General features: G+C 38.2%; 1 protein-coding gene and 1 pseudogene across 2 annotated transcripts in view; one reads left to right on the top strand and one right to left on the bottom strand.

Annotated features, from left to right (window-relative positions):
• Window positions 1–20784, top strand: part of Mib1 (MIB E3 ubiquitin protein ligase 1) — a 161979-nt gene that overhangs the window by 25752 nt on the left and 115443 nt on the right. The window contains exon 1 of one of the 2 annotated variants that reach the window (XM_027935671.2): window positions 9095–9555. The exons of the other annotated variant lie outside the window; for it this stretch is intronic. Coding sequence (XP_027791472.1) covers window positions 9327–9555 — 229 coding nt within the window. The 5' untranslated portion in view covers window positions 9095–9326. Of the gene's footprint in view, window positions 1–9094; window positions 9556–20784 lie in introns of those variants that run through there. 2 annotated transcript variants of the gene reach the window in all.
• LOC114093009 (small nuclear ribonucleoprotein G pseudogene) lies at window positions 5936–6263 on the bottom strand (annotated as a pseudogene).

Genomic DNA, 20784 nt, shown 5'->3' with positions numbered 1-20784 from the left:
CCTCTCCAGCATTTATTGTAATCTTAATAACCGCCATTCTGACTGGTGTGAGATGAAATCTCGGTATAGTTTTGATTTGTTAATGATGTTGAACATTTTTTCATATATTTGTTGGTATTTGTATTTCTTGAGAATTGTCTATTTAATTCATTTGCCTATTTATTAATCGGGTTATTTGTTTGTTTTGGTGTGAATTTTTTTGACTACTTTATATATTCTAGATATTAGATCTCTATCAGAAAAGTAGCTAAGATTTTCTCCCATTCTGTAGGCTCTCTCTTTAACATTCCTAATTGTTTCTTTTGCTGTGCAAGAGCTTTTTAATTTTTTTTCTTTTTTAGTTGTCAGTGGACCCTTATTTATTTATATGCAGTACTAAGAATCAAACTCAATGCCTCACACATGCTAGGCAAGTACCATTGAGCCACAACCCCAGTCTCAGTGCAGAAGCTTTTTAATTTGATGCTATCCAATTTATTAACTCTTTAGCCAGTATCTTCCAAAAGCTCATTGGTGGCTTTCATTTGCTGGCTAGGAATGATGGTGGGGGATTCCACTATTGCAGACTATTGAAATGTTTTCCTTGATTTCAAACCAGGCTAACAGAGGCCAAGTATCAGTATGCAACTGTGAAATATAAAGTAAATGCAATTATAAAAGAGAACTATATGGTAAGAATGGCAATCAGAATGTTTTAATTCACATAGTTCTTTAGTGTTAGATATTAATTACAATGTGTTAAACAGAAGGAAATCTTAGTTTTTGGTCTATGCAATTTAAAAAACTCTAATTCTGTTAAGCAGAGACCTGACTCCTCACAGTGAGAAGATACGACCTTTAATCCTGTGTCAGTATGTGAGCCTTTCCATAGATCCTCAGGAGGAAAGACCCAGTAACACAGCCAAAAAATTATGGTATAATTCTTCCTCCCCCTTTGTTTCTCTCAAAAAGTGATCAGAAGCATTTTTTTTTTTCCAGAGTGAATGGGCACTAGGGAAAGGGGAAATTTCCATTTTAGGAATCACTACACAGTGGTCATGAATATACTAATCTCTAGTGACCAGAAAGTTACTGGAGTTCACTGGTAAGAGATATAGGTTATGGAAGTCACATGGTTAGCCCAGTTTTGGCTCTAGTACATTATAGTGATTACAAGGAATCAACTAGTGGTTATTTCTCTAGTTTATTTTTGTCTGTGCCACTCCCCGTATCCCAAACTGCAACTTTGGGCTGAAGTGATTCTTCTGACTCCACCTCACAAGTAGCTGGAACTACAGGTGACTTCTCCAGTTACTAAATGCAGAGTTGGAATGATGGACATATCTATCAACTGGAATAATATGCATACTGGCTTCCTGACCCATGAAGTGGGACATTATAATAAAGATCACCCAGGAGCCTTGTAGCTACCCTTTTCTACCAAAAAGCAAGCCAAAAGCAATAACAGCACATACTTGGGTGAATTCAAAGACTTGAAAAATGCAGGCATACTGATTTCTATCACATTTCTATTTAACTTGCCTAAACCTGCAAAGAAAGATGGGCTCTGTGTATTAGTGTAAGTTTATTTATTTATTTGGGGTGGGATTTCACTATGTTGCCCAGGCTGGCCTCAAACTCACAATTCTTTGGCCTTTTCAGCTTCCTGAGTAGCTGGGATTACAGGTGAGGGAACCACAGCTGGCTCTTATATTACTGTAAATTTAATCAGGTGGTGATTCAATTGCAGTTGCTCTTTTAGATGTGGCCTCTTTACTGGAGCAAATCTATATATATACTTGTGGCTATTGTAAATGTAGATTTGAAAATATTTTCTCAGTTATCACTTGACAGGTTATCACAAGCATATTGCTTTCATTGAGCAGAGACAGGAGCATATACCTTCAAGGTCTTTCCTCAGAGTCTATTGCTATGTCAAGTCTATTGCTTTCTGTCATTATCTGGTTTGCAGGGACTTTGATTGTCTTATCATCTCATGCATTGTCACATTGGTCCATTATAGTGATGTCATCTATTAATTTGATTTTGTGAGCCTAAGGCCTATGCACCTTATGGAGGGCAATCTGCTTTACTTAGTCTACCAATTCAAATGTTAATCTCATGCAAAAACACTCCCACAGACCCCAAGAAAAACTGTTACAGCTCTAGTCAAGGTGACACCTAAAATTAACCACAACTCTTTGCAATCCATTGGAGGCTGAGATTTTAAGTCCCTCGGGAATAAAGATTTGGATCACTCACCAGGTATGGGGACTCTGATCATTTGATGTACTAGCAGAAGGAAAAGGGAATACGGGCTATGTAGTGGAAGGAGGCAGATATTTCAACTATGGCCTTATGAGTAGTAATATAAATAAGGACAGTGACAGCTATGCTTACTTTCTTCTGTTCTTTATTGTATTAGTTTCCTTAGGGCTGCTATAACAAATTACCATCCATATGTAGTCATCTTATAGATGCAGGAATTGCAGGTTTGATGGCAGATTAAAACAACAGAAATTTATACTTTTACAATTCTGGAGGATAGAAATCTGAAATTAAGGTGTCACTAGGTCTATGTTCTCTCTTTGAAGTGTTAGGGGAAGAATTTTTCTTTGACTTTCCCTAGTTTTTCATGATTGTTGGCAATCCTTGGCATATCTTATCTGATACCTGTCATTCCAATCTCTGCCTCGGTCATCACATGGCCTTCTTCCTGGTATATCTGTGTCCAAATCTCCCTTTCCCAATGATTAGGGGACTAATCATTGGGTTTAAGGACCACTCTATTCCAATATGATCTCATCTTAACTCATTTCATCTACAGATATTTCCAGTAGAGGCGGTCCATACTACCAGCTGCTTGGGAGGCCGAGGCAAGAGGATCCCAAGTTCAAGGTCAGCCCCAGGCTTAATGAGGTCCTAAGCAACTTAGCAAAACCCTGTCTCAAAATAAAACATAAAAAGGGCTATGGATGTTGCTCAGTGGCTAAATTACCCTGGGTTTGTTCCCTTGTACCAAAAAAAAAAAAAAAAAAAAAATGGGCTGGGGATGTGGCTCAAGCGGTAGTGCACTCACCTGGCATGTTCGGGGCGTTGGGTTCAATCCTCAGCACCACATAAAAATAAAATAAAGATGTTGTGTCTGCCAAAAACTAAAAAAAAAAAAAAAAAAAAAAAAAAAATTAAATAAACAAATATTTAAAAATTCTTTTTTTTTTTTTTTGTACATAAATGACACTTTATTCTGTGCTTTCTGAGTTCAGTATGATACCTAAATAATAGTGTTTCTTTTTTTTTTTTTATTTTTTTTTATTTTTTTTTATTGTTGGTTGTTCAAAACATTACATAGTTCTTGATATATCATCTTTCACACTTTTCTTCAAGTGGGTTATGAACTCCCATTTTTAGCCCATATACAGATTGCAGAATCACATCAATTACACATCCATTGATTTACATATTGCCATACTAGTGTCTGTTGTATTCTGCTACATTTCCTATCCTCTACTATCCCCCCTCCCCTCCCCTCCCCACCCCTCTTCTCTCTCTACCCCCTCTACTGACCTTCATTTCTCCCCCTTGTATTATTTTTCCCTCTCCCCTCATTTCCTCTTGTATGTTCTTTTGTATAACCCTGAGGGTCTCCTTCCATTTCCATGCAATTTCCTTTTTCTCTCCTTTTCCCTCCCACCTCTCATCTCTGTTTAATGTTAATCTTCTTCTCATGCTCTTCGTCCCTACTCTGTTCTTAGTTACTCTCCTTATATCAAAGAAGACATTTGGCATTTGTTTTTTAGGGATTGGCTAGCTTCACTTAGCATAATCTGCTCTAGTGCCATCCATTTCCCTGCAAATTCTATGATTTTGTCATTTTTTAATGCAGAGTAATACTCCATTGTGTATAAATGCCACATTTTTTTAATCCATTCGTCTATTGAAGGGCATCTGGGTTGGTTCCACAGTCTTGCTATTGTGAATTGAGCTGCTATGAACATCGATGTAGCAGTGTCCCTGTAGCATGCTCTTTTTAGGTCTTTAGGGAATAGACCAAGAAGGGGAATAGCTGGGTCAAATGGTGGCTCCATTCCCAGCTTTCCAAGAAATCTCCATACTGCTTTCCAAATTGGCTGCACCAATTTGCAGTCCCACCAGCAATGTACAAGTGTACCCTTTTCCCCACATCCTCGCCAGCACTTGTTGTTGTTTGACTTCATAATGGCTGCCAATCTTACTGGAGTGAGATGGTATCTTAGGGTGGTTTTGATTTGCATTTCTCTGACTGCTAGAGATGGTGAGCATTTTTTCATGTACTTGTTGATTGATTGTATGTCCTCCTCTGAGAAGTGTCTATTCAGGTCCTTGGCCCATTTGTTGATTGGGTTGTTAGTTATCTTATTGTCTAATTTTTGGAGTTCTTTGTATACTCTGGATATTAGGGCTCTGTCTGAAGTGTGAGGAGTAAAGATTTGTTCCCAGGATGTAGGCTCTCTATTTACCTCTCTTATTGTTTCTTTAGCTGAGAAAAAATAAACAAATATTTAAAAATTCTCTCTTTAAAAAAAAAAAAAAAAAACTATTTCCAGATAAGTCACATTTACAGGTACTGGGTGTTAGGACTTCAACACATCTTTTGGGAGGGACATGATTCAACTTGAAACACTTGTTACATATATAAAACCAATTACTTTCCTTCTCTTTTCTCCTACTTTATATATGGAGTGTTGTGGTTGTTTGACACTTCTCTCTTTTCTCAGTCTTGCCAATCTTTGTTGATGGTGTTAATTTCACAATATAGGTTACATAATATCCAGATAGGATTGTGGCTGAACTGGAAGAGGAATTTGTATCTCCTAGATACGGACATGGTAGTGGATATGACTTTGTGCCTTCTTTTTTTGAGGGAAGGAGGGTGAAGCTATATTTAAGTGGAATAACTGCATTTTGCTAAGCACTTGGGTGATGTTATTATTTCCATCTTATGTGTAAGTTTAAGTATGTTAGAAAATGGTGAAAATGGTACTGAAACCTTGAAAGAGTAGACTCTTCTTGTATGTGAGAGACTGAATAAAGGATTTATTTATTTTTTTCCTGCTTCTGATAGAGCTTTGGCAGCTTCTGGTTCCTATACAGGCAGGACAGTTCCAGCAGCAGAAGCATCAGGGCATGCCCTGCACTCATGTAGCTCTGACTTTGAAAGTGGTAGGTCACTTTGGGCTCTATATCTCTGAAAAAATGTATCATCAAAACATTTGGAGAAGGCCAGACGCAGTTGGTTAGGGCCTCCCAGAGGCTCAGAAGGCTGATGTAGGAAGATTGCGAGCTCAAAGCCAGCCTCCGCAAAAGAGAGGTGCTAAGCAACTCAGTGAGACCCTGTCTCTAAATAAAATACAAAATAGGGCTGGGGATGCGGCTCAGTGGTCAAGTGCCCCTGAGTTCAATCCCTGGTTACCCCCTCCCCCACAGTTCAATCCCTGGTTACCCTCTTCCCCACAGTTCAATCCCTGGAACCCCCCAAAAAGAAAAATTTGAGACTTTTGTCAAACTGGTCCATTTAAAAGGCCTTGAAATAGTCTCAGCAACACAAAAGGATTAGAAATTCACAAGACATTTATCAAGGGGATGGATGGATAAGAGAGTTGTTAAACTAGCATACAGTGAGAAATAGGTCTAGCATTAGATGTTATAATTTTAGCTATTCACTTTTTCTGTATTCTTGAACAAGTTACTTAATCAGTACTAGCCTCATTTTCTTCATCTCAAATGTGGGGACTGGGATACTTTGAGGTTTTCATATTTGTATCAATGGTACTTCAGAGGGTTTCCTTTTTTCCTATTACAAAGTTTATTTAACAAAAAGTTTAATATGAAAAATGTACATGACCTGATTTTTATGTCATAGTTAAACAGGACCTTTGGAGAGGGGATACAGATTTCTCTGCTGAATAGTCATTATTTATACTCCTTCCAAGGCTTCTAACATGATGATGCTATTTCCTCATATTACCAACATTCCAATACTGTCTTGTTGCCCACTAGTTGTCATCTCTACACATTCATCTATCACAAGATTCATAAAGGGGTCAAATCCCTGCAATATACCTTGGACATGTCTGCCAGCATTTAATTCCAATGATAACTTCTTGTCCATAATTTCTTTTTTTTTTTTTAGCTAGGAGGGTTAACTTTGCTCATGTGTCTACTCGGCAGGCTCAGAGATGCTTTAAAATGGTATTGGTGGTCTCCTTCAGACTTCCGAGGTAGAATTTTTCACTCCAGAGGTTTTGAGGAGATCCTTCGAGCCCTGCAAAGGCAGGCAGAAGGGAGGACTGCGTGTGAGTAGGCTCCAGCCTTACCATCTTCCTTTATTTGGACTATGGCTACTGGTATAGTTCAAATGTATGGGGAAGGATCAAAGGCTTTGGCTGGGGAAAGAGAAAGGGAGGATGAAAGCAAGTAAGCAAGGAACCATTGGTTTAAATGCCCTATTAGGATTCCTTTTCAGTTTAAGGAATTATAGATCTTCATTTAAGGAAAAATGAAATTCTGGTATTAAAAACAAAAACCCTGGGGTCTGGAGTGTAGCTTAGCAGTAGAGCTGTGCTTCGAATGCATGAGGCCCTGGGTTCAATGCCCTCAGTGCTCCCCTCAAGGCCCTATTTAGTATTAGATTATGTCATAGTCAATGTAAAACTCCTGGGTAAGTCAAACACAATTAAATATGGAGAAAGCCATTATTGTTATATTTGATGTACAATGTAAGACACTATTAAATATCTGACATCTCAGCTGGTTTTTCCTTCAATGAACTTACATTACAAAGTCAACCAAAGTATAACTCTTAACAGTGGCCATATTTTATTTAAAAAATTTTTTTTGAAAAATCAGTTTAGGGGTCAGGGTTGTGGCTCAGTGGTACAGCACTTGCCTAGCATGAGTGAGGCACTAGGTTCCATCCTGGGCACCACATAAAAATAAACAAATAAAATAAATGTATTGTGTCCATCTACAACTAAAAAAAAATTTAAAAAAAAATCAATTTGGTAATTTAAATGATCAATTTAGCTGGTTGGCAAGGAAAGAAGGACACCAGACAAGATACCAAAGACAGTAGGAAGAGTTGGTCAAGCAGAAATACTTAAGAGCACCCTTGGCTAAATACAGTTGAATAGCTCTGGCAATAAACACACATTTAAAATTTCCAGAGTGAAAATATTTTGAAACACAAATTAGAAATTTGGATCCTCTATTCCAAGCAAACATTTTAATTGCTTAATCTATATAATTAGCTTGATTTGGCATTTGGGACCCATAATTAGTATTTCCTGGTAGTTTTATTAACATGAAAAAATTAAGACCATTTTATTTATTTCACTACATAATAATTCACTGAGTCCTTTTTACACCCTCTTTTGCATCCTTCCATTTGATCATTTACTCTGCTGGAGCTTTCCTCTTCCCTTGCATGCTGGGCTTTATTTAAGACAGTGGTCTTACACCATACACACCATAACGTCATTTAAGCAATAGCACCAGAAACCACTCTCAGGGTCATCTTCCTTTCAAGGTTGTATTTTGCCATTGGGGATGGATTATGTCGTTACTATGGGGCAGTTATTTTTTATTTTTATTTTTTGGTACTGGAGATTGAACCCAGGGATGAACTTCAGAGGTACATCCCCAGTTCCTTTCTTTCTTTCTTTTTTTCAGATGCTGGTGATTGGACCCAGGAGCGCTTGACCACTGACTTACATTCCCAGCCCTTTTTTCGCATTTTATTTAGAGACAGAGAGACAGAGAATGGCTAAGTTGCTTAAGGCTTCGCTAAATTGCTGAGTCTGGCTTTGATCTTCCTGCCTCCGGAGCCTCCTGAATTACAGGTGTGAGCCACCAATCCCGGCCTTTTCATTTTTTATTTTTACACAGGGTCTTGCTAAATTGTTGAGAGTCTCGCTAAATTGCCGAGGCTAGCATCGAACTTGAGATTCTCCAGCCTCAGGAGTTGCTGGGATTGCAGGTGAGGGCCAATGAGCCCCGCAGGGGAACAGTTACTAATAGGCAAAGTTTGGAGTCTACTTTTTATCTTGACTCTGCATAAAGACAAGGCACATTTTCCAAAAGGCTTTTATACTGGCTCATAATATTCCACGCCATTGAAGTTCATAAATAATCATCCACTCTGGTTTGAAATGCTTTCAATTTACACATACAAAACTACGGTCGCTTTTAATCTGTGCTATAATCTCTCTTATTCCCGCCCTCATTCAAAAAGAAAACTAAAACAATATGGAATCCCAAATTCACTTAGTGCGCCTAAGAACACTAGAATTTACAGACTGATCTCACCACCTATGCAGGTTCAGCGCCAGGGTGGTATCCCCATCCTCACTTCCTGCAGCCCCCACCTCTAGGATGGCTCCGCCCCTTCCCTCTTAACCAATGGGGCTCGCCGCATCACGGGGAGTCAACTCCAGCAACCCGCCCCTTCACCACTCCAGGCTTGAGCTGGGCTTTCGACCCCGTTTTACCAGACCTTGCGCATGCGCATTCTCATTGGACCGAGAAGAGACGCTTAGAGATCGGTTTTCGTCGCCTTTCTTTCCCCAATCTCGCGACTCTCCTAAACCCTTCCCACCCTTTTATTGCTGAGGATCCCCTTCCCAGTTACTCAGAGAAGGTGCTGCTCAGGCCTTGAGTGCGGCAGTACCCGGATGTGGAGCCGCTCTCGCCCGGCGGGGACTCTGTGGCGGGGCGGAGCGCGGCGGCGTGCGCGGGGGCAGAGAGAAGGGGGCCCCTGGGCCCGGGTGCTCGCCGGTCGCCGGGAGGTACCACCGCTGCCTACGGGGGAGGAGGCGGCGCCGGTGCTCGGGCGCCCACCCCGGAGCGAGGGGTCGGGGGAGAGTAAAGGCCAGCATTTCGGCTTGCCCCCCGCCGCCCTCGCCGTCCCCTCCGGGCGAGCCTCCCCCGGCCCTCTGCGCTCCCCGCGCTCCCGGCCGGGGGAGAGCGAGGTTTCCTGGCGGCCGTCGCTGTAGCCCGGCCGGGGAGCCGGGAGGAAGCGGGAGAGTCCCCGCCCACGGCCCCCTCCCCTCTGCCCGCTCGCCGCCGCCGCCTCCGCCTCCGACCCACAGCGGGCCGGACTCCAGTCCGAGCGGGGGGCGCGGCGGCGACGGCTGGGCAGCGGCTGTGGACTCCGCGGGGACCGCGCCGCCGCCCCCGTGAGTTATTCCCACGTCCCCCGGGGCTCGCTGCCGCCCCCGCCGGCGCCGAGAGTCCGGCCCGGGCCCAACTCACTCACGGGCCCTCCGGCGGCGGCGGCGGCAGCGGCGGAGCCCACCGCCCGGGCCCCGATGAGTAACTCCCGCAATAACCGGGTGATGGTGGAAGGGGTTGGGGCCCGGGTAGTGCGCGGCCCCGATTGGAAGTGGGGGAAGCAGGACGGCGGAGAGGGCCATGTGGGCACCGTCCGGAGCTTTGAGAGCCCCGAGGAGGTGGTGGTGGTGTGGGACAACGGCACCGCCGCCAACTACCGCTGCTCTGGGGCCTACGACCTGCGCATCCTGGACAGCGCGCCCACCGGTAAGTCAGTGCCACCTGGCTGGGTCTGCGCGCTTTAGGGAGGGGACTCTGCTGCGATGGGCTTTGGGGCCGCCTCGCGTGTAGTGCCCGGCTGGAGTGAACAGAAAGGGGAGGGCCACATGGAATTTTAGATTCTGTGCCAGGTACACAAAAACTTGCAGAAACGACCTCCTTCTTCCCAAGGGAATTAATGGCAGTTCCATTACCAGGATGCTTTCCAGCCTGCAAGACACAAAGCACCGAGAATACAACAGACACAGTTCCCCTCCCCTCCTCCTCTTCCTGTAGACACGGGGTCTGGAGAGGCCTGTCTAATAAGCCATTGAAATTAATCAGCCATCAAGTGATAACTGTCTGAAGGGAGGCTTGCCTTGCCATATGGTGTTTAGTTGCCAAGGGGCCGTTCGTGCTTCCAGTTTGCGGTGATAGCTTTTTTTTTTGTTGTCTACTGTGACACCGTGACTTGGAGTTCAGTCGTCGAATGATTGGTATTTAGAACTCTCTGAAATTATTTTTTATCTAAATTGTTTAATTTTATATGTTTCTATCAATAGAGGAAAAAATAGTGTGAGCTCTTGACCCACTTCTTTGGAAACACCTAATTTCTTTTTTTTGGGAAACACCTGATTTCTTAGTTTGTTAGCATTCTCTCTCAGTAGGGTGATATCAGGTTCCTACCCATTCAGTTGTTGTCCTTGATTCACTACATTATAGGGCTCTTGTTATAGACTCTAATTTTTTAAAATATGATAAACTGAAGGCTTGCTTTCATTCTGAAGTATCCCTGTGTTCAGTCCCCAGTATTAGCCCCCCCCCAAAAAACCCCAAAACACAATACCCCAAAACATGCCCTGAACTACAGTTACCTTTTTTGATATCCTACTTTATTTAATCTAATTCATTTTCACAGATTTATCCTTGGTAATTGTATTCAGTAGAAAATTTTAAATTGGATACTTTTCAGAATTTCTAAACGAGATGCTTCTAAGATATTATAATTGAATTTGACAAAGCCTAACAAAATTATTTATTTATTTATTTATTTATTATTTTATATGGTGCTGGGGATTGAACCCAGGGCCTTAACATTCTAGTTAAGCATTTTACCACTGAGCTATATCCCCATCCCCACTTGACAAATCTTGAAATGTGCTCATAGTTTTTGCTAGCATCAATAAAAAAGAAATTAACAACAAGCCGATTCAGTTTTTGCACAAGTAATTTATAAAATTGTGTTTGTTAAACAGTTTTTTATACACCACAAAGGGATCTATGTGCATGACCAAAAGAATTGTTTTCTGTTTGTTTATTCTTACAGAATATGCCATGCATTGTAAGCATAGATATGAATATACTGAAAATATAAATCTATTTCTCCTTTTAAGTATAAATGGTATTAAACTATTTTACTCTTGAGCTTTTGTTTTTTCACGTAGTACTATATTGATAATTGTGCCATGTTAGCATGTATGTGTAGGTCTTCCTTATTCTTTTGTGGCTGCATAGTATTCCAGTGACTGGATGCAGAAATTTGTTTAATCAGTACTTTATTTATAGGCATTTATATTAGGTCTTCTTACTTACAATGATGTCCTGAATAAAATCCTTGTATATGTATCTTTGCATATGTGCTAAGTACTTCAGAAGTGGAATTGTTGCATCAAAGCATGCACATATTTAAACATTTTGATAGATGTTGACTAATTTCATTGTGAAAACATTTTACGCTTTACACTCCCGGCAACATATGCCTGTTCTGCTCACTTAAATTTTGCATGCTAGCTCATGCTGAAGCCTGACCACAAGTCAATAATTAGGAGGAATTCTTCGGATCAGTAATTGTAGATTTTGGAGAAATTTGAATATCTTTCTAAGGTAAATGTAAAGTTTAACAGACCCTGAACAGGGCACAATACCTGTGATCCCAGCTGAAGCAGGATTGCAAGTTTGAAGCGAGTCTCAGAAACTTAGGCCTTGTCTCAATAAAAATAAAAAGGGCTGGGAATGTAGCTCAGTGGTAAAGTATCCCAGTGTTCAGTCCCCAGAATGACCTCTCCCAAAAAACAAAAACACAATACCCCCAAACATGCCCTGAACTACAGTTATCCTTTTTGTCATCTGTGGTGAAAATATTCGAAATTCTTTTTTTCTAGTTTTATAAAAATATGTAGCATATTACTATTGTTGAAAATCATACTCCCAATGCAATAGAATACCAGAACTATTTTTATTACCTTCTATAGTGATTTTGTGTGTGTGTGTGTGTGTGTGTGTGTGTATGTGAGAGTACTGGGGACTGAATCCAGGGATCCTACCACTGAGCCACATCCTTATTTATTAATTTTTAATTTTGAGACAGGGTCTCACTAAATTGCTGAAGCAGGCTGGTCTTGAACTTACGATTTTCATGCCTCAGCCTTTTGGTTACTAGGATTGTAAGCATGGGCCCATGCCTGGCTTATAGTGATTTTTTTTTTCCCTCCCACTTTTTTTATTAGTGCATTATAATTGTACTTAATGGTGGGATTTGTTGTTACATATTTGTATGTGCACATGTTATAATGTAATTTGACCAATATCTGTAGTGATTTTTGAAGGGATGTTAATGTTGTCTATATGTTTTGTAGTAGAAAGTATATCATATTAATGATTTCATTATCCTAATATAAAAATAGGTGTTTTTCAGAGGCAACTGTTTTAGACTCTTAGTTTTATTTACAAGGTAATTTAACACATTGTTAATATATAATGGTTCATCTTGTCTGATTACTTTAGCAGACACCTTATTTTTTTGGTGCTGGGTATTGAACCCAGGACCTTGCATATGTTCTACCACTGAAGTATGTCCCAGCCTTTAGCAAACATTTTAAAAATGCTCCTAGATGCAGGAGGGGTAGCCTTCATGTGAAATGTATTTTAGTTTTTATGGTTTCATTTCATCAGGTCTTTTATTATTAAAGGATTGAACAAATCATAAGTTCTTGGCTCTGGTTTTGCCCCAGGACTATAATATTACTTTCAGAGTTTTATTTTTTCTCCTTCAAAATATTTAATAATTAATGTCCATTGACATTTCATTCCGTTTTGCAAGATTTACTCTACTTATTATATTCAATACTTGATATTTATATAATAGTTGAAGTTAAAACTTCATAATGTTAGGGTCTTGCTAACTATAATTATTGAAACCAGGAAATTGGCAGTAATACAGTAGTACTCACCTACATGCCTTATGCTAGCTTTATCAGTTGTTCCACTAATGTTCTTTTTGTGGTCCAGGATTATACATTGTATTTAGTAGTCTTCTTGAGTCTGGACCAGTTTCTTGTTCTTTGTGTTTTATGATCTAGATGTTGAACAATGACCACGTAGACTGTCTCTCAAATTAGGTTTGACTCATGTTTCCTCATGATTACATTCAGATTATGTATTTTGGACAAGAGTACCATAGAAATGGTATTTTGTTCTTCTTAGTGAACCTGACCAGGAGGTATATATTACTCATTTGACTCATTAATAAGAGTGTTAACTTGCCTCTCATCAGCAGGTTTATTCACAGTTGGCTTTTGCACTTTTCAGTTCATTGTCAATGTGAAGGAGGTAAATAATCTTATATATTATCATATAATACTTTTTTTTTTTTTGGTACTGGGAATTTAACCCAGGGGTACTTTTTAAAAATTCTATTTTATTTATTTTCTTCAGACAGGTCTCCCTAAGTTGCTGAGGGTCTTGCTGAGTTGCCAAGGCTGGTCTCAAACTTGTTATCCTCCTGCTTCAGCCTCCCATGTTGCTGGGATTAAAGACGTGTGCCACTGCACGTGGCTGACATATTTGAACTAGATAGGATAATAATGTTGTCTTTTGGTGGTGCTGGGGATTGAACCTAGGGCCTTGTGCTTGCGGGGCAAGTACTCTACCAATTGAACTATATCCCCAACCCTAGATAGGATAATTCTTTATTGTAGGTATGTCCTGTATTTTGTAGTGGGCCAACGTTCCTGGTCTCTACCTATTAGATGCAGTAGTATCCACCCCTTATGATAATCTACAATATCTCCAGACATTTCCAAAAGTCCCTTGGAGGGAGCAAAATCGGTTTAGGGATATGTAAGAGTGTGGTAAACGTAGGTGGTAAAACATTAATATCATATTCAGGGGAATAGATATCTTTTTGTGAAGGGAGTGGAATACAATTGGTGGAAGTAAAGGAGGGACTTTAACTGTTTTGGTTATGCTTTGTCTTAAAGTGGATGGTGGGTCATTGGTGTTAAATTTTTATATTTTTTATGTGTTTGACATATGTTGTAGTTAATTACAAAAACAAACAAACAAAAAGGACTTGGTGTTATGGTGTTTACCAGAATAACTGTGGTTGCCTTTGTATTTATTTTTATTCTTTGTTTGAGGTACTGGGAATTGAAATCATGAGCGCTCTACCACTGAGCTACATCCTCAGCCCTTTTCATTTTATTTTATTTATTTTGAGACAGTATCTCACTAAATTTCTGAGGTTGAGTTAAAACTGTTGGACTCAAGTGATCCTCCTGCCTCAGCTTCCTGAGTAGCTGCAATTATAGTCATGCCACTGCACCCAGTGATTATTCATTATTTGTGCTCTACTTATACCCACATTGAATGGACAGAAATTTTATCACAGTATGTTTGGGAATTAAGAAATGGTTGACCTTTAATATAAAATTTGTTGAAACTTTTCTGAGGGTTAAAGATTCTGGAGTGATCGTGTCATTTAGGATCTTTCTCTTAGACTCTTATCACATATTAGAGATTTTTAACTGGGGGTTGTATGTGGGTCTGAAATATTTTGGTATATATGTTTTTTTCTTTCGGGAAATATGTGTTTGAATTTATGTTCTGGATAGTTAAACCTTACAAAGAGGAACATTTGGTATATATTTGAGTGATAAAACTTGAATCTTGTATCCATATACTTTTGGCTAAATTGTAGTCAGCAAGAAGGTTGTGGAAATATATGTTATTATTTAGTTAATTGATGTTAATTTTGTGAAGTCTATAATCAAGTAGGTATAGTTGACATTGTATCATGTAGATACTAATTTATAGGATTTGGGGGAAAATGTGTTTTTACTTGTGCTGGTTTTGTGATCACTTGACTACAGTGTTGTTACCAAAGAGAATGAAGACTATTTGGATTTCCTATAGAGGTTCTTTTTTTTTTTTTCTGTTATTCTTGGTATGAATAATAAAATCTTAGAGGTAAAGAAAATCAAGTTTATTGTAGCAAATACTGTACCAATGAGCTACATCTGTAGTCCTTAAAATAAGTTTATTCAAAATTAGCTTTCCAGTCATAGTTGGTCCAAGCTGTTTTAGGGGTAGCTCTTAATCTTTTATTTCCATCCCTAGTAAAGACCATTTCTCAGGTCACATGTGGAGAAACTATTCAGATGTTTGTATTCATTTAAAAATTTAAAAGTGCTGACTCTGTTTGACAGGGATGGGGGTGGGAAAGGAAACGGATTAATAATCCTCATGTTTTCCTTTTCTAATTTGTTTCTAGAACTATAGTAGAAAAGGGTATTGTCAGAGAATAGAGCATTAGGATAAAACAGGATTTGGGGGAACAATGAGGAATAGGATGCCAGATCTGTGAATATTGTGAGATATTTCTTGCTAATGGCATCTGCAAGGAAATCTTGATTTTTCTAAGGATCCTGCTTATTTTAAAGATGTCTACAAAATGACTTTTCTTATTTACTTCTGTCAGAAAATACTATGTTTTAAATGATGATTTATTTATCTGTTTATTTGTTCATTTTTAGTGGGGATTGAACCCAGGGCCTCAAGCATGCCTAACTACCACTAGATTACATTTTGGTTGAGCACTTCATTAAATCAAGTAGTAGACCTGTATGTCAGTACTTCTCAAACTTTATGTTATGGGATAGTTAAACTTTACAAAGAGGAGACACAGATATCCTGGGGACCTTTTAAAATGCAGCTTCTGATTCAGTAGCTCTGTGATTCTGCAGGAGTATTTTTAATAAGTTCCTAGGTAATGGACATATTACTCAAGGACACACTTTGATTAGCAGGGAATTAAGTGACTATCTTTCTACTTGAGATGCACAGACTTTCTGTTTTCACTTCTCCCCTCAGCAGATTTCAAACCTTGATTTATTGTTAGAGTAATATATGTTTCTAAAAGTAGACTGGTAGTCTGGGAGAAGAGTGTACACAAAGAAATAAAGTTAGGCAGGTGTGATGGCACATGCTGTAATCCCACCTACCAGAGAGGCTAAGGCAGGAGGCTTACAAATTCCAGGCTGGCCTCAGCAACTTAGTGAGACCCTAAAAAGTAAAAGGGACTGGGGATGTAGTTCAGTGGCAGAGTGTGAGGCCTTGGGTTCAATCTCCAGTATCCCTGTCCCCCCCACAAAAGGAACATGTAACAGCTTTCTGATATACATGTTTTTTTGCAAGTGTAATGCTACCTTAATATATGTTTCTAGTACTGTACTTAATAGCCATATTCCTCTGATTAGATTAGATATTTCCTTTTAAATGTGTTCTCGGGTAGCTAACCCACCAGGAACTCTTCTCACCCTTTTTGATTGCTAGCCATTGTGATCAGTGCACTTGTGCTTCTGTTACAGTAAGTATGCTGTGATGTAATTGTCTTTTGCACTAAATTGGTAGTTTGAGAGAAAGGTGTATGTGTTATATTTTTATCTTTTAGAAACTTAATCTATAGCTATAAATAAATATTTTCTGTACAAAATGTGTTTTTCAAAGGGTTTTTTGACTTATTTGATCTGAGGTTAGAGAGGTAATATCCTAAAATAGTTAAAAGGTAACTCAGGCTCACCCGGATTAAAAAATCTGTTTCATCACAAAGTTAGTGAATGGCGGATAGTAGGGATGAACATCTAGCTTATTGCTTTTCTTCTAGTTTATTGCTTTTCTCCTTTGTCATTCTTTCAAATACAGTCAGTAGTTCAGAAATGATCATTATCTATAATACTTTTCCTGTGTGAAAATTGTTTATAAAATTTAAATATCTAGTTTAGAAATGAAATGTCCAGTGCTTGTGATTTCCTTATTTTTGTACAGCTGAGATTGTACTGTATAGTTGTGCCTTGGTATCTTCAGGGGATTGATTCCAGGAACCCCTGAAGATACCGAAATCCAAGGATACTCAAGTCCCTCATATAAAATGGGGCAATATTTGCATATAACCTATGCATATTCTCCTGTATATATTAATCTCTAGATTACTTACAGTATTTAATTACAGAGAAAATGCTGTATAAATAGTTGTTATACTTTGTTGTTTAGGGAATAATGACAAGGAAAAAGTCTGTACAAATTCAGTACAGACATGGCTTTGCCTGTATAAAATTTTCAGTCTGTGGTTGGGTGAGTACATAAGGTGACACTATAGTTTTGTGCTTATTCCTACTTGATGTGTTTTGTTTTTCTTACAAATAATTTAATAGGTATTCCTTATATAGTAAAGTGAATTATTTTTATGCCTTAAACTTATCTACTTATAAAGAAATATATATGTATACTCATCTCTTCTTTGCCTAAATGTGTTGTTCTTCAGCATTCTTTTTTTTTTTTTTTTTGCGTATTTTTGTCTTGGGTGTCTTTCTGTGACAGAACATAATCTGTATTACTTTTTTTTAGTAGGTATATAGTATATAGTAGTTAAAAACAGTTTTATTTAATCATTCTTTTATATTGTTTTCTTTTTTTTGTCATTTTATTTTATTTTTTTTGTGATACTGGAATGAAGGACCTCACACGTTCTATGGGGCAAGCACTCTACCACTGAACTACATCACCAGCACCTTTCTGACATTTTAAACAATGCTGCAACAAACATCCTTCTGTGTGTATATATATAATCTTTCTGTATACTTTTTTTCTTTTGTTTTTGCTGTACTGGGGATTGAGCCTGGGCTTCTTTACCCAGCTACATCCTCAGCCCTTTTTATTTTTTATTCTGAGACTGCATCTCACTAAATTGATGAGGCTAGCCTTGAACTTGTGATCCTCCTGCCTCAGCCTCCCAACTCACTGGAATTCCATGCATGTGAGGATCACAGATGCATGTCTACTCTGCCTGGCTTGTGTTTAACTTATTTGTTAATTTATTATAGGAAATTCTCTTGTAAATGACATGATTAAATATTGTGTACACTGATTTTGAGATTCATTGTTTTTAATAGAATTTATCTTGTTTGTATTTATTATAACTGTTATATATTTTTTAGTTTACTACTGTCTTACTTTTTAAATTTTAATGTATATTTTTTCTCAGTGAGTTGGAAATATCACTTTTTTTTCTGTTCTCATAGTGGTTACTGTTTAATATTTAACAAACTGAAAAATTTGTGTTCTATACATGTAGAAAATGAAGTAGTCTCTTTAATTTCCTATGCTCCATATTTCTTATCTATTCCATTTGCCTTGGTTTTATGGAAATTATCAGGAAAATTAGTCCCAAATAGTTTGCATTGTTTTTGTTCTCTCTCTTCCCCATAAATATATGATCTTTCATTATATTTTAGAATTTGCTCTGAAAACTGCATTAAATTTCAAGGGCTAGTGCTATAACATGTAAAAGGCCCTATAACTCCCAAAAGGCCATTAAACTTCACAGTTATATTATTAGTAATTTACTGGACTTAAAATTTAAGCATTGAGTTGGGCATGGTGGTTTGCACCTGCAGTTGCTGCTAGTCAGGATACTGAGGTAGAGGAATCATTTGAGCCCAAGAGTTTGAGACCAACCTCGGCAATGTAGTAAGACCTTGTCTCTTAACAACAACAGTAGCAACAAATACAAAAACTTAGTACTTTCATATTACTATCTCTCATATCTTATATCTCATGTCTTTCCCTTTGTCCTCTCTCTTTTTTTAAAAAAGTTTCTTTTTTTTTTTTTTTTTTAAGAAATAGTTAAGAGTCCTTGGAGAGCTGAAAATTACTTAATTTTACTATACTTTCTCTCCCACTCCCAAACCCGAGTAATAATTTGTGTATTTATTTCTAAGTTCAAAATACTTCTCTCAAAACTAGCTCTCTGGTCCATTTAGTGTTGAAGATGAGAAGTCTTACTCTAGTGCATAGTATGATTATCTGCTTAACTTAATGTAACACTATTGTTAGACATTTATGATTTTTCTGTGTGTGTGTATGTAATATGTAACAGGTAGTTTCTTATTTATAGTTATATTTAGCGTTTTATAAGAGGGGCTGGGGATGTGGCTTAAGCAGTAATGCGCTCGCCTGGCATGTGCGGGGTGCTGGGTTCAATCCTCAGCACCACATAAAATAAAGATGTTGTGTCCACCGAAAACTAAAAAATAAATATTAAAAAAAAAGAAAAGAAAAAGTATCATTCCTGTGAGAAACTTTTTTGCTGTTAAAGCAGTTTATTGAGCTACATATGAGGCATTAGGTTCTCCAGGTTGAGGTGGTTAGCCTTTACTATCAAAGTAGTACTGGGGTCCTTAATCTTTTAGCTTTTCTTTGGTCCATACAGATTAGCTCAAAATCCCAGTCATTTTAAACTCTTGCAGCCAAGCTCTTCCTTGGCAGATATGACGTAATATCTGCCATTATATCTGCCATCATATCATGTCTACTCAACTATCAGATGGTAGATAGTATTTCCTTTTCTTTTATGAGAAAAGTTTTACATTTAATGTTTGTGTGTATGTGGTCAGGGACAGTAGGGACTATTGTAGAGGGCTGACTACTTCTTTTTTCATTCTATTTACTAGTTAAGTAAAAACTGACTGAAATTTAGCTCTTAGTGTCCTATCTTTTGTGTTGCTAGTAATTTCTTACAAATTAATTGGAAGGTCTTTCATTTATATATTTTGAACAAATGATTAAAAATCCACTAAATTTAAAATTAAGTAAAAATTATTTTCTTTTAAGGATGAAAACATGAGAATTTATTAGCAATATACCTCATTTCCAGTGTTGTAAACTATATAATGAAGGAAATGTATTATTATTAAAAGTTTATTTTTTTGGGTACTGGAGATTGAATCTCCAGGGGTGCTTTATCACTGAACTGTATCTCCAGCTCTTTTTGTTTTGAGACAGGGTCTTGCTAAGTTGCTGAGGGTCTCACGAAGATGCCAAGGATGTTCTTGAACTTGTAATTCTCCTGTCTCTCAGCCTCTTGAGTCAATGGGATTACAGGCGTGCACCACTGTACTCTGCTTGGAAACATCTTTAAACATAAGTTTTCTTATTAGTTTCTCTGGGACAGTATTTTTTCATTTTTTTAAAGACAATACCTGGGATAGATTAAATGGATATATATATTTTTATTTTTTAGTTATAGGTGGACACAATATCTTTATTTTATTTTTATGTGGTGCTGAGGATTGAACCCTGTGCCTCACGCATGGTAGGCGAGCACTCTACCTCTGAACCACAACCCAGTCCCTAATGGATATAATTTTAAAATATATCTTCCAAGGAGCGTTTCATTTACAAATACTTTTCATCCCAGAAAAGTTGTGCAAATTTAGAATACTATTATTGTTATTTTTAAATATTTATTTTTTAGTTATATGTGGGCACAATATTTTTATTTTATTATTTTATTTTTATGTAGTGCTGAGGATCAAACCCAGTGCCTAATGCATGCTAGGTGAGTACTCTTCCACTGGGCCCCAGCTCCAGCCCAGAATACTATTATAAAAAAAAAAATTAAAATTTTGACTCTTTTAAGTTCTTATCTCAAGATAATCAGTGACTTGTGTATCATTAGGACACACTACACAAGTCAGCCTAAGTGCCCCAAAGCTGCAGCATATGTTAATATGCTGGAGGTGCTTGAGGGCAGTTTTTAGCACCTCATGTTCTCAAATTTCTACTCACTTTCACTGTATCTTGGGTTTCAAATGTGATGTATGATTATTTATAGTGACCCAGTGAGGGTGCTATGACAGTTGGTTAATTTACAGTAAGTAAAACTCAATTTTATTCTTGTATTTTTATGGAAAAAAATGAAAGTAGTTTTTTTGTTGTTGGTTCTGGGATTGAATCCAAGGCCACTTAACCACAGAGCCACATCCCTAACCATTTTTATTTTTTATTCTGAGACAGGATCTCACTCAGTTGCTTAGGGTCTTGCTAAATTGTTGAGGCTGGCTTTGAACTTTGATCCTCCTGCTTTAGCCTCCTGAACTTCTGGGATTACAGGCATGTGCC

The sequence above is a fragment of the Marmota flaviventris genome, chromosome 16, assembly GCF_047511675.1.
Source record: "Marmota flaviventris isolate mMarFla1 chromosome 16, mMarFla1.hap1, whole genome shotgun sequence".
Taxonomy (NCBI): domain Eukaryota; kingdom Metazoa; phylum Chordata; class Mammalia; order Rodentia; family Sciuridae; genus Marmota; species Marmota flaviventris.
This window is presented reverse-complemented; position numbering and strand designations above follow the sequence as displayed.